The sequence below is a fragment of the Nerophis ophidion genome, linkage group LG05 (genome assembly GCF_033978795.1).
Source record: "Nerophis ophidion isolate RoL-2023_Sa linkage group LG05, RoL_Noph_v1.0, whole genome shotgun sequence".
In the NCBI taxonomy this organism is placed as follows: domain Eukaryota; kingdom Metazoa; phylum Chordata; class Actinopteri; order Syngnathiformes; family Syngnathidae; genus Nerophis; species Nerophis ophidion.
In genome coordinates, this window is record NC_084615.1 from 77736122 (window position 1) to 77750830 (window position 14709).

Sequence of the window (14709 nt, forward strand, 5' to 3'; positions counted from 1 at the left end):
TGTCTTGCAGTCGCCTACAGAAGCCAAATACAACATGTGGCTGGGCTGGCACGTTGTTAGTACAGGTTATAGAGGACAACTAAAGACAGCGCCTTCACGGTGCCCCCTTAGTAATGTTCGGGTGAATTTCGAGAGAATGATTACCCCTGGAGAGGTACAGTAATATGGCAGTATTCTGGAAGAATCGAGGGTAGGAGAGTATGACACTGTAAAGCGCCAGTCATATACAACATTAAATCTTCATATTAAGGTGCGGGCCGCAAAATAACGTCTGGCGGGCCAATGTTTGAGACCCCTGATTTAGAAAGTTAAACATGTAAACAAAACGGTTTAATTTTTAAGATTTTATTAAAATATGGTGTGGAGTTTACCATTGGAAGTTACCATCACAAACATGATTGTTTCTAATAAAAAAAAAGTAAACAAAACAAAAAAAATAAAGCTTAAGAGCCTAGTTACAGAGATGTTTTTTTTTTTCCTTTTTTGTGTTTTTTGTTGTTGTTTTTGCAGTCTGGTGAAAATTGATTCACAAATGAGGGTGAGAGGGAGAAAGGGGGAAAAACATGTTGTAAAAATACATTTCCCAATCTTATCACACACACGGAGTCACACTTACACACACACATTCATTCATTCACTCCTTGTTAGATGGTTAGACGTCAGTGCCAAAGGGAAATTAAGAGATGCAAAAGTTGTGGAACCAGAGAAGAGGTTAGCGACTTCTAAAAACACATTCGGAGGGAGGACAACTGCTAAAGGATATGTGTGTGCATTTGAACCCTGAGAGAGAAAAAGTGACCAATTCTCTTTTTTCGTTTTGACAGATGACACCAGTATCGGTTGTGATACCCAACCCCCCACTCCAGCCCTTTGGGGGCTCTGTCAGCAGACTGAAAGACCCTTCGTAAGCCCCCGCTAGTAGAAGAAGTAGTAGCAGGAGGGGTGGCGTGGTTGGGAGGTGCATTTTTTTCACACCCAAGAGTGAAATATCAGCTGGAGCTTTGTGACCACACACACACACACGCTCACACAAACACTGTGCTTATCTTCTTAGCATGTGAACAAACACTTGCTGGCCCGACTTAACAGGGCCAAAGTGGCGTGTTTTAGGTTGGATCCAAAAATAAAACCTGTTGACACCGGGTCACATTTGCTGCGAAGGTGATGTTCTATGAAGGGATATTCAGAGCTGGGCTGCAAAAAAGGAAATAAAATGGTACTGAGAATAAAGTTGAAATACTATGCGAGTAAAATTTGTGTTAAGTTGCGATGTTATTCTAGGTGTTTTAACAACGAATGTTCCAAGAATACAGGGTCATCTTCTCAAAAAAGTACTTTTTTCCCCCTCATATGACAACTTTTTCCCAGTCTATCTTCTTTTAACGACTGATTATGTTACTTTTCACTTGTAGAATTCAGCCTGCTGTAGGAGTGTGGAGTTTTGTTGTGTTTTTTGGCTTGTTGGTTTCTACTGGTCACCTGTTGTGGTCAACTGTGTTAAGGCAGTGAGTGGTTCGTTGGCGACTTTCTACAACGGCTACAGGGGGAGGACAGTAAGGCATGGGGGCTGGGGGAGGGGGGCATGGGGGTCTGACGGAAGCGGGGTAGGGGGTGATCTCTTATCTATATTTTAAGTACAACATGTAGAACACAGACAGCATATATCCATTAAAAAAATCCACATCTACATTTAAACTAACTGGTATACATGACAGTGCACGGCTGAAATGAAAAAAATATATATAATCATCATCAACAGCAAAAAATGTAAGATTACCCATTAACGGAACTATAGGAAAGCGAGAGAAAGCAGGAGGAACGGGAGGGCGAAGGGTTATTCTTAAAAATATATACTCATCACATGACAAGAGGAGCCAAGCATCACATGCTCCAAGTCACTGTTAGACTCTGAAGGGGTGGGATTGCAGGGGATAAAAGGGCAAAACTGCACTTTACTGGAAACTGACCACAACATAAATGTCAACTGGGGCTTAAAAAAAAAAAAAGGGAGCACTCAGCAGAGGGAAAAGCAGCCACTAATTTGTAAGGTTATTTGTGTGTAAAGCAAATCGCACATGCACTACAAACAGAGCAGCAGGGCAATGATAAAAGGGGCTCAAAAACAAACAACAAAAAAAAGCCTCCTTTATAGATGTTCTAGTCAAAGAGCAGAGCGCAAGAGCCACCTTTCCTTATTCCCCAATTATCTTTAGCCAGTAAGACGGAGGATGAAAGGAGGCGGGGTGAAGGCATAAAGACAAGCATTGGTTTCGAAGCCTGAGTATTTAGTAACTTATGGAGAGACAACCTATTTGTCTGTTTATTTCATGATGGGGGAGGGGTTTTTTTTGTTTGTTTTTTTTTGTTTAAATCTTATTACTGCTACAATATCACAACCCTTCTGGTAAAGAACAGTAAGAAGAATCTAGAAAATCTGTACAAAAAATAAAAGGGTATGCACGGTACATTCAATATCTGTTACTGAGGTACTAGAAAGGTGTTTCATTGACACCGGAGGGACAGCGTTCAAGAGTTACTCCGAGGGACTATTCCTTTGGGGAAAAAAATCCGCTGGTTATAAACAGGGTGAAAAGACACACAGACACACACCTGCAAACACACCTTCACACGCACACACTCGCACACAGACACCACTGTTGTTAACAAAGCCAGCATGCAAGAATAATGTCCCCCCCGACTCCTTCTGAGGATCTAAACTCTACTGTCGCCTCACGTTTAAAGGAATAATGCATACTGGGTTGATGAGCATGTGTGTGTGGGTGGGGGGGGGGGGGGCATGGCAGTGGGAGAGAGGGAGTTGGGATGGTCTGCCTGGTTTGATCGCTTTTGGGGTGGTCATTGCTGCACTCTACAGTTGTTCTATTGGGCTGAAATTGAGCAGTCAGGCGGCGCCCTCTGCTGGCCACGCTGCACGATTGCCTATTGGCTCTGTGGCTTTAGGCATGAGACAGAAATTCATGCCCATAAGCGAGGCGGGTCTATGGACGAGTAGCGACGGAGGATTCAATCACTGATTACTGAAGCAGGGAGTAACAAATAACGAGCTGAAGAGTTCAAAGCGCTGAGGGCCAAACTGGGCTCTAGGTGAGGCATTTTGTGATTGGATGTAGATGTCGGATGGGAGGAGAAAAGGGGGGAAAAAAAGACAAGAAGAAAGCAGTAACAAGAGCCTTTCGTGGAGAAAAGGGTGACTTTCTGCCTGAGCACCTCTACTGGTCAGTCAGAGGATGCGACCAACTGGAAAATCTTGATGTCAAAAATGTTTTTTTTTTCTTTACAAACATTAACACCGAGAGTCACGACTGATCAACTTTCCGTTGAAACTACAGCCAACTATGGAAAAAACACCACTCCGATCATCGAATCCTTGAGAACTAAGTTATTGCTGACGTTGGGGTGTGAGAGGCGGGTAGGGAGGATGAAATGAGGATGGATGTGAGTGGGTGTGTCCTGAGCTGGTCACATGAGATCCATGTGGATCCGCATCAGGGCGTATTGGTACAGTGGGGGGGGGTGATGCTGGGAGCATGGGTATGGAGCCCGGTTTTTCCAGAGGTGACAGGAATGTGCTGGCGGCAGCAAGGGGAGGGGCTAGGGCTGGTGTGTGTGGTGGTGGTCGGGGGAGAAAGGCTATTGGTCGGAGGGGATGTCTCTGTCGGCTTCGGCCTTAGTTGGCTGCCCCGGGGAGGGGGCGTGTGGTGGGTGAGAGACCGGGGCGATGCCGTGAGCCAGGTTTGCCGAAACCAGGCTTTCAACCCCTGAGCCGGCTCCTGGGAGACCCCCTGCTGCGGCAACATTGATCAGACTTTGAGGAAATCTGGAACATAGATTAGATATATATAAAGATGATGATGACTGACAATGACCGATGCAAATGTTGTACCGTATTTTCCGGACTATAGGGCGCACTGCCGATCAGCGGGTCTAGTCAGGTCTATTTTCATACAAAAGGCGCACCGGATTGTAGGGCGCATTAAAGGAGTCACATCATTTTTATTTTTTGTAAATCTAAAACACTTCCTTGTGGTCTACATAACATGTAATGGTGGTTCTTTGGTCAAAATGTTGCATAGATGATGTTTTACAGAGATCATCTTCAAGCCGCTTTCTGACAGTCGCTTCAGGATGGGAGGTCTTATTTACGTGGCTCACCTTCGGCAGCGTATTTTCTCCGTCATCTTTGTTGTAGCGGTGTAGTGTGCAAAGACGGGAGTGGAAGAGGTGTCAAAAGATGGAGCTAACTGTTTTAATGACTTTCAGACTTTACTTCAACCAATAACGGAGCAGCATCTCCTCATCCATGGCTCACTAGTGCAACAACATTGCCGGAAATGTGTCCCGTGACAAAACGTCCGGACTGAGCTCTTTAATAACTAAAGTTCCTTGGGTGAATAATGTCATTTCACTACACCGGTATGTTTTAGCACTTCCATGGCGAGTGTACTGACAGATATAAGTCAGAACTGCACACTACTTTATATTAGAAATGGCAGCAGCGGAGGATGAATGTCATTAGATAGAGCAGGGGTCGGCAACCCGAGGCTCCGGAGCCGCATGCGGCTCTTTAGCGCTGCCCTAGTGGCTCTCTGGAGCTTTTTCAAAAATATATGAAAAATGGAAATGAGGGGAAAAAAACATATTTTTTGCTTTAATTTGGTTTCTGTAGGAGGACAAACATGACACAAACCTCCCTAATTGCTATAAAGCACACTGTTTATAATAAACATGCTTCACTGATTCGAGTATTTGGCAAGCGGCGTTTTGTCCTACTAATGTTGCCGGTCCTTGAACTCACCGTAGTTTGTTTACATGCATAACTTTTTCCGACTTTCTCAGACGTGTTTTATGCCACTTCTTTTTCTGTCTCATTTTGTCCACCAAACTTTTAACGTTGTGCATGAATGCACAAAAGGGACGGCGTGGCTCAGTGGGAGAGTGGCCGTGTGCAACCCGAGGGTCCCTGGTTCAAATCCCACCTAGTACCAACCTCGTCACGTCCGTTGTGTCCTGAGCAAGACACTTCACCCTTGCTCCTGATGGGTGCTGGTTGGCGCCTTGCATGGCTGCTCCCTCCATCAGTGTGTGAATGTGTGTGTGAATGGGTAAATGTGGAAGTAATGTCAAAGCGCTTTGAGTACCTTGAAGGTAGAAAAGCGCTATACAAGTACAACCCATTTATTTATTTAAAAGTGAGTTTTGTTGATGTCATTGACTTGTGTGGAGTTCTAATCAGACATATTTGGTCACTGCATGACTGTAAGCTAATCGATGCTAACATGCTATTTAGGCTAGCTGTATGTACATATTGCATTACAATGCCTCAATTGTAGCTATATTTGAGCTCATTTAGTTTCCTTTAAGTCTTCATAATTCAATTTATATCTCATGACACACTATCTGTATGTAATATGTCTTATATTTTTTTTGCGGCTCCAGACATATTTGTTTTGGTACTTTTGGTCCAATATGGCTCATAACATTTTGGGTTGCCGACCAATGAGATAGAGAAAAAGAAGAAGCTTATCGACTACGGTGTCGCCACAGACTACAAAGGCGGATGCGCGCACATTTTCAGGACTTACGCAGATCCCAAGGAAACAGAAGGTAAGAAAAGTTGCCTTTGCATAATATTACGAAACAAAACGCCAGATATGTCTTAGACTATACACACACACCATAATAATCTTATGTTGAAGCACAGTACAATCCATCAAGCGATGCGGCTTCATCGCTTTCCAAAGTCGTACTAAAACATTTTGATAGATTTTTGAGCGCCGTGTGTAATGTTCTACATTTTCAATGGAACATATACAATTTTGGTGTTTTTTAGTTGAGTCATATAGCAGTCTACACATATCTCTTATGTGTGACTGCCATTTACTAGTCACACTTATGTCACTATGCACTAAATAAAATAGCTTCGAGGTCGGTAAGCACAACCAAAATCATTCCGTACATTAGGCGCACCGGGTTATAAGGCGCACTGTCGTGTTCTGAGAAAATGAAAGGATTTTAAGTCCGCCTTATAGTCCGAAAAATACGTTAGTTTAGCAATATGTTATCGGGGTGCTTGCAGTTTGCAGGACTGCCCTGTGTAGAACTCTGTATGAGAATATCATTGGATAACAAAGTTACTAATGCAAGCCCCCATTTAAAATTCTTGCACCATGCTTGTTAATTGATCCCTGCCCGTTCCGTCTCACCTGTAGGTTGCTCCATTAAGTTCTGGGTGAACGGTCGCAGCCTCCATGCTGGGCCACTGAGACGCCGCCATCAGATACTCTTTATTCACACAGTTCTTCAGGCTGTCTGGGATACGCCCTAGAACAGAACAAAAACATTTAAAAAGGCTACATTTCAAACAGGATACAATACGGTTTGCACACCCATTGTTAAGCATGCGCTTTACTCAGACATTGAAGCTAACTAATACTGCACAAGCTAGTGCTTTCATCCTGATGGCTTGATGCTTTCTAATAGCAGGCCCTCTTTTACACATTCAGAAATGTGTAAAAGAATAATGTTGGAATTGGACAAACTTAAAGATGTTCCAATGTCACATATGGACCCATAGGTGCTGATTGACAACTACGTGAAACACTCATCATGCAGACAATCTCAGACTATAGGTATTTTATTAATTAAACACTCCAGTCCTGTCATTAAAAACCTTCAATGAAAGCGAACAATGAACATGTCAACGTTCTGACTGGGATGTCCTCAGAGAGAGAGAGAACCTATTGTCATGTCGAGATAAAAGTGAACCCATGTCGATATAAGCTTCCCTGCAAGACAAGTAGACTAGCGGAACATTTATTGTAGACGCGAATTAGACAGTACTGGACAAGAATTTTTTAGCACAGGAGTCCCCAGATTTCTAAATAAGGAATCACACACCTTGAGAGGATTACATTTAAAAACAACTGTGGAATTATGACCAACTGCTGCAAACACCAAATTTGGGCATTCTTTGTACTGACTCTTTGCACGGCAGATGGCTAAAGTTAACTGTATTTTTTCAGCCTTTCCTAGGGGTCTTCAAAGGGTGAGAGAGTGATTATACTCCGTGTGGTGGCATCTCATGTGCTCTTTGGTTAGAGTGACCAGTTAAATGATTGATAATTTTTTATTTTATTTATTTTGTATCCAACTGCTTTTTAGTGTAGTGGTTCAACTAACTGTTTTTACAAATCAGTTCCCTAAAAGTACGCCAACATTTTCTTGTGTCTAGAAACTTACAATTAATGTTGTTAGAATTGGGATACTAAAGTAAATTTCTCTGAGAAATTTCACTTCATTTGGCATTTTGGAAACTCGCCCCCTGATAGCGCTTTTTATGTGCTTGTGTATTGCAGTACAGAAAATCAATTTCTTGTGTGCACAGTTTACAGAGCACCATCTTGTTCAGGTTTTTAATAGGACTAGTTTTTGGGAAGTAAACTAGTAGTGGGTCATACTACAAAGTTGGGTATCGATTCAATGTGGGGAGTTACAGGGGCAGTATGGGCCTTAACCAGGCCTGGAATTTTGTCATTTTCAGGACAAGGCCACTTTGCCTCTGGTGTCGTCAACCTTTTTAGGGCACAAAAGTCAAATGCCAGGGCAGGAAGACCATCAAATAAAACAATAGTTTTAAGTCCACGGTCATAAAAACATGTAGCTTAAAGGTTAAGGATAATGACATGTTAAGCATGCATCACTTTCAATTAAATAAATGAAGCTGTTTATTTCACGTAATTGTTTATTTCTTAACAATCTATTTTGCCCTAAATGACGAGAACATGTTGGTACTTTATATTATTTAGTGCACGGCCAGGATCTTGCACAGCCAGGATTTCTTTGAGGTTTTCATTCACGTGAACTAGTATGGTCGAGTGGGATAGAGAAAACAGCAAACAACGCACACATTCTCGCCAGTGAAGCCAATTCCGTCTCTTTTGGCTTCTCAGATTTAATACCAAATTATGTGTAAAATTATTAACTAATGTAAAACAAAAAATATATACATATATGTATAGTATTTATATGGCTTTATTAATCAACTTAACATAACATACTGGATACATAAAGGTATTATTTAAAAAAAAAAAGACAAATTTCTCATCAATTCAGTCTTGTTTTGCTAGGGTCATAGCCTTTTGCATAAAGTGGCTCACAGAGCTCTGGGATGTAAGTCTACTAGGTGGCTGTGGTAATGATATACAGTTGCAGGAGTTGACACATTGGCACCTAACAGAGTCCTTAGCTGGACTTCTCTCCCTGTTGTATGATTCGTTTGCATATGCGCTGTGTGTGCAGGTTGTTTGTAGAGCCTGCTTGATATTATTTAGTAATTTACAAAGTGTACACTCTGCCTTTCTGAAGTCAACACTTTAAAATGTGTCCAAATCTTACTCTTTTTTTCCTGCTGTCACTGGTCTTGTATAAAATGGTAAAATCCTCTCACTCTCATCTCTCTCACTCCTGTTGGTGTGCGCTGCTGTTTGTGGGCTCCATGCGAGTGTCTGTAACCCCTCCCTTGTCCACAGCTACTCATGTTGATGAACGCGGCTTTAAAAATGTTTTGTTTTTTTTAATCGCTCTCTATTGCGAGCCAGCTCTCTCGATCGCAAACCGGCTCCTGTCAAGTCAATGTGTCTGTTTCCACCGCATTCGGCAAGTCACAGACATACTGTTCTGCCTTCTAGCGCTAAATACACGCAAAGTTTCTATTTTTTTCTGTACATCGCAACAAATCTGTTCAATTTAGTTTAAATCTGTTTGTGTTGGACAGTAAGTCATGCACAAACCCAAAATCAATTATCCGGTTCATTTTCAAAATAAAATAATCAGTTATCGAGGGCAGGACAGAGTTTATTTACTTCTGCTCCTTTGGACGAACAGAATAAACTGTGAAGTGAATTATATTTATATAGCGCTTTTTCTCAAGTGACTCAAAGCGCTTTACATAGTGACACCCAATATCTAAGTTACATTTAAACCAGTGTGGGTGGCACTGGGAGCAGGTGGGTAAAGTGTCTTGCCCAAGGACACAACGGCAGTGACTAGGATGGCGGAAGCGGGAATCGAACCTGCAACCCTCAAGTTGCTGGCACGGCCACTCTACCAACTGAGCTAAACCGCCCCGTTCACAATGTTGCAACATTCCGAATTCGCTAGATTTCATAAAGGTCTGTGCTATTTCGCTGCACGACGGAGCCACAACAGAATGGCGGTGGGCATTGCTTAACTGTGGATGGCGCTGCTGTCCCGTGGCGGTTTCGTTCAGCAGCCGTTCTGCATCCAGTGGAAATCTGGGGTACAGGCTGCTGTGTGTGTTGGATTTAACTTGTGTTTAGCACTGTCAGGAGTGTGGGACTCCAGCGGTTCATACAAGGCAGCAAAAAACCCATCACTGGTCAAAAAAGCCCTAACGACATGAAAATTGCGCAGAGTGAAGGAGATGCGTTCGTCAGAGCGTTACAGCTGTGGTGTATATCCTTTTTTTTTTATATATACATGTATTTATATAGCGCTTTTTCTTAAGTGACTCAAAGCGCTTTACATAGTGACACCCAATATCTAAGTTACATTGAAACCAGTGTGGGTGGCACTGGGAGCAGGTGGGTAAAGTGTCTTGCCCAAGGACACAATGGTAGTGACTAGGATGGCGGAAGCGGGGATCGAACCGGCAACCCTCAAGTTGCTGGCACGGCCGCTCTACCAACCGAGCTATACCGCCCCGTTCACAATATTGCAACATTCCGAATTCGCTAGATCTCGTAAAAGTTTTTGAGGGACACACGGCCAAACAGAGGGGCAACGACAGTCATGGCTATCCTAAAATTCCTGGCCTGGCCATAACAATAATGATACCGATACTTATTTATTAAAATATTCAAGATCACTGAATGATTTGTTCTCCAATTTTTAACCAAAATTATATTCAGGAAAAAATCGAATAAAAACAGGACTGCAGTGTAATCAACACGATATACAAACCAGTTCCTCAATATGTTTCATTACACACATTTATTTCGGTAATAATAAAGCCAGTTGTACACAATAACTAAACGAAAGCAAAAACTACCATCAACTACTCATTCAAATCATTTGGGTTTTGCCCTCAAAGTTCTCCTATGTCCAGGGACGTATTTCCTGAATTGGTAAATAACACAATTTTTTGGGGGAAACAATAAAAATATCTAATTCCTTTAGTATCAATCCTTTCCTGTTACTATCCTTGGTATTGACACTACCAATATATGGATCGATCCACCCTACCCTTACATGTATGCCTAGTGTAGTGTGTTAGTGTATTTCCTGTTCATAGCTGTTTACTTTCTACACTGCTGTTAAAGTGAACTAAGCATCATTCTTTTTGTTTTTTTTCAAGCCAGCATAGCAGTTTGCATATGGTTTCTTGTTGCCTGAAGCTCTCTTTTGCTCGGTCTTTCTCCGGTCCCCCAGTTAGAATGATAATTGTAAAAAATGTAGTTAATTTGTCGCGATGGAGGTGATAGTAACTTAGGCTACAGATTGTGTGTGGACATACATACACTATTAGCTGCTCAACGGTGGCCGATCCATTGGGGCACCACTCGTGCCATTTTTGTTTTGTGCGCGTAAATCAACGTATTTACATCATCGATGAGGTCGACTAAGTTCATGAAGTTAGTGTGCCATCCTTACTTACCAGTGATGGCACGGCGCACTTCCCTGGCTGCCTCCTCCCGAGCCTCTACCGAGGCCTGTTCGCTGTACCAGGAAGTATGTGGAGTACAGATCAGGTTGGGGGCATCCTTCAGTGGGCCTGTTGAAAAACTGCAAAGGACAGTAGGATTTGTTTGAAGGGAAGTGATGTGTAAATAAAATCTTTGAGGCTTCATGAGGGCCTGGGTTACCTGAAGGGTTCGGTCTCATGAACGTCCAAAGCAGCCCCTCGTATTCGACCCTCCTTCAGGGCCTGAGCCAGTGCTTTCTCGTCAACCAGACCGCCTCTTGATGTGTTTACCAGGAAAGCTCCCTGGCGCATCTAGGTTAGGGATTTTCGCAATGGTTCAGTCAAGAGTTTTCTTTTGGGCACAAAGACGTAATGAGTACAATAATACTATAATAATATTATAAAAAACAAGTGTACGCATTAGAGCCCTGTAAGTACTTTATATTTTACCCTAACAAGAATGCAAACAATGTGTCTACTTTAGCAGATCTTTCAATCATTTGTTGATTTTAAAATGCATTTCCCTTCTTATGCTGCTCACCACCGTTGCCTGTTTACTTTGAGTTGGAAAGGAATAACAGCAATTTACAGCTGACTTGCATGTATTTCTTCTCAATAAAAGCTTCATGAACCCACACTAAAAGAGGTGGATTTATTGTGGAGGAAAATATTGGGCTCTAAACTTCTGGCTGCTCATTTTACTGACATTATGTTGGTTGGAGACATCCATCTTCAAGCACTGCTGTTGTAAGGGATGGAACATTGGTTTAACATTTCTAACAGGCCTAACTAATTAGAGCAATTGAAGTAAAAAGCATCATCATCAGCCTCAGCTCACTTATCAAACAGCACAATCACTTAAATGTTTTTTTATGAACTGTTTTATGGAAGACCCAGTCAAATGTTGTCAGATGTGGATGAAATTACCATGCAAATGTTCTTGCACGTGCCAAGTTGTGCTTTACAAGTCCATTATTTCCACATAGTTTAATTATAAAGAAACTGCTTGTGATGCACAACTAGGGAGTAGAGATGCACGATAAATATTGGACAGGTAATTCCGTATATCGTAATAATAAAAAATGTCACACCCATAAATCTGATAAGATGTAAAAAAATAGCTCCAATGAAAAAAATAAAGACAAAGCTCCAGTGAGGCAAGATTAGCCATAATGTGCTGTAGGTGAAATAGGGTGAGCAAATCAAGCACTCGTTTTCTCTTAAGTGCTGTAAATGGCCTGTCGCAATCTTCCCGAACTTGTTGACAATCATGGAGTCGATTGAGTGAGACTTTTTCATGATTTCAAAGGAAACATTTTACATGCTATTTGCAAAATTTCCACACGGAAAGAAAACAATTTTGAGCTTCATATAACACATCAAACTATGTTAGTCACTTGAAATGCCAGTTTTGAAAGCCTAGGAAGACACCTGCACTGCTCAAGAAGCTGCCCCAGAGTCAGCTGCAAATAAAGGTGTTGCACAAACTTAAGTGAAATCTAAATCTGGAAGAATAATAGATAGAAATAAGTTATCAGTATCTCTCTTAAGTAGCAGGAAGTTAAAAAAAAAATTCCCCCACCCCTACAGACAAGTCCCTCTGAACAACCCAATATATCCAACACTTACTCTGTTCAGGGAGCATATTTACTTAACCTCGGATCCAGATTCAAAATAAGGCTAAAACGAGTACGGTACTATGAAAATACTATTATGAAAGTCACCTGTTTGATGGTGAAGTCATTGATGAGGTGGTGGTTGTGCTCGTTGAGACTGCAGTGCAGGGATACACAGTCTGAGTGGATAAGCAGGTCCTGGAGGGTGGTCATGCGTTGCAGTCCCAGGGAGCGCTCCACGCCATCAGGCAAATAGGGGTCATAGAAGAAGACGCCAAATCCAAAAGCTTTGGCCCGCAGAGCCACTGCTTGTCCAACGCGCCCTAGAAGGCCACAATAATTATTAGTTATTCCAAAAGTCAGGACACGAAGTCATGGGATGGCATCTTTCTACTATCACAGACCCCCGTCTATGGAACAGTTTACCGGAAGACCGCAAGGCTGCAGAGAACATTCATGATGTTAAGAACAGGCTTAAGGCCCACCATTTTTATTTGGCTTTTACTTAATATTTATTAATTTTATTGATGTAATTCATACTTTACTTTTTATCTTATTAGTTGTGCAATATTTAATTTAGTTCTATTCATTTATTATATATTTACTGTGTACATTGTTTATCCTTATGTTACTTGTATTCTATCCTTTATCCCAACTCATGGTTCTTACTATTTTACATGTTTTATCAGCTTTACTTTCCAGCGTTACTAAGAGGGAGCCATCTGCATCAGGGGTTATATGCCAGGGCAGTGGGGGCGCTTTGTGTCAGCATCCTAGTGGCCGCGGTCTCGGGACCTGGTGCAGACGGCTCCTGTGATAGTGTTACTTCACCTAGCTCTTCTGTACTCTGCCGTGCATTAATTTGTGTGCGTGCGTGCGTGTGTGTGATTAAGTGAGATGCAGGTCATAGGGGTATTGTTTTTAAGTCTGTAAAGCACTTTGTGATGCATTTATCTTATGTTTGAAAGTGCTTTTTTGATGCAGCTGAGATAGGCTCCAGCACCCCCAAAAGGGACAAGCGGTAGAAAAATGGATGGATGGATGGATGGATGGATGATTGAATAATTAGATCATTAAGTGCAACGGAAAGGCATATTTTAATAAAGAGTGATCTTTCTTTTGATAGAAAATGTGCCGTCCACTTCCATACACTGGAGCATCTAAGCAGGGCCTCGCAGAATATTATCAATTCATGCATTTTTAGACGATAAATAAAGCTGCGACACAAATGATAAAGTTTGCGATTTACCAAGACCAATGATGCCCAGCGTCTCTCCTCGTATGCGAGCAGCACCACCAGCCACCTCTCGGATCTGTTCTACACTGGAGGCACGGGTTCCCTCCCTGAGAGCCTGGTGCATCCAGGTGACTCGCCTGTACAGGTTGAGGATCAAACATAGCGAGGTGTCGGCTGTCTCCTCCACTGAGGATGCTGGAACGTTACAGACAGCAATGCCTGCACAGATAGGCAGGAAAAGTTAAGCGTGGTTGATTCATCGACTTTTTCAAAAGAGGATGTATTAATAAGTTCACAAGTTGAAAGAGTCAGACGTCTCCAAGATTGAGCATCTGACGAAACCCAAAAATAATATCGCAACACAAAAAGCAGGAGAAACAATAAACCGGAGAATGACAAAGTATTTGTTGTCAAAAACATTTTAAAAAAGACAAAGATTGTGCAGTCTTGATGGATCAAAGACATCAACAATTTAGTTCAACACTACAATCACCACACAGATCAGGACACAATTATTTATAAATATTAGCAATAATTGACTTTTCTGCAAGCAAAAACAAAACCGAACAATAAATTATCAATTTACTTTTCGACATCAGAAGCATGTATGCTAGTTTCAACAATACTAAAAGGTGCTAAAAATTACATCACCAACTGCTAGCATTTTACCAATAGTAGTCTATGTGAACAGATTTTAAAAATAAATCTCTATATTTGTCACAATTAGAATTTAAACTTTGTAAAAACTGCCATTCAGGCTGAATAAGATTACTGCTGTTTGGGCTGTCACTCAATGTTGTCTCGCAAAATAAAATGAATGAAGAACAGGGTAATGCTTGCAGCCCATTCAAACGCAAGCAACCTCTAAGTAGCCGCCGAACCACTGCAAATTGTCCATTTAAGCAATGTACTTTAATATTTCGTATCAATTGGTTATTGCTTAAGTCACTGCTTTTGTGTCCTTGGGCCAGACATTCACCCTTGGTCCCACTGGTGTATAAATGTCTGGTGGTGGTTGGAGGGGCCATAGGTGCAAACTGGCAGCCACGCTTCCATCAATCAGTTTATTTTGTCAGAAAAACTTATGTCAAGATGACAGCAACTGCATGCATCCGGACACAGCTGCACACTTC

The 14709-nt window shown here is 41.9% G+C and overlaps 1 protein-coding gene across 6 annotated transcripts in view; it reads right to left on the reverse strand.

Annotated features, from left to right (window-relative positions):
* Positions 1-329: 329 nt before the first annotated feature.
* Positions 330-14709, reverse strand: part of ctbp1 (C-terminal binding protein 1) — a 40661-nt gene continuing 26281 nt past the window's right edge. For 5 of the 6 annotated variants that reach the window (XM_061902073.1, XM_061902076.1, XM_061902075.1 and 2 more), the window contains 6 exons: positions 13589-13795; positions 12448-12662; positions 10905-11035; positions 10697-10824; positions 6225-6342; positions 330-3838 (listed from right to left, as the gene is read on the reverse strand). In XM_061902073.1, the coding sequence (XP_061758057.1) occupies positions 3652-3838; positions 6225-6342; positions 10697-10824; positions 10905-11035; positions 12448-12662; positions 13589-13795 (986 nt within the window). In that variant the 3' untranslated portion in view covers positions 330-3651. The remainder of the gene's footprint in view (positions 3839-6224; positions 6343-10696; positions 10825-10904; positions 11036-12447; positions 12663-13588; positions 13796-14709) is intronic. The other variant, XM_061902077.1, reaches the window with a different exon arrangement.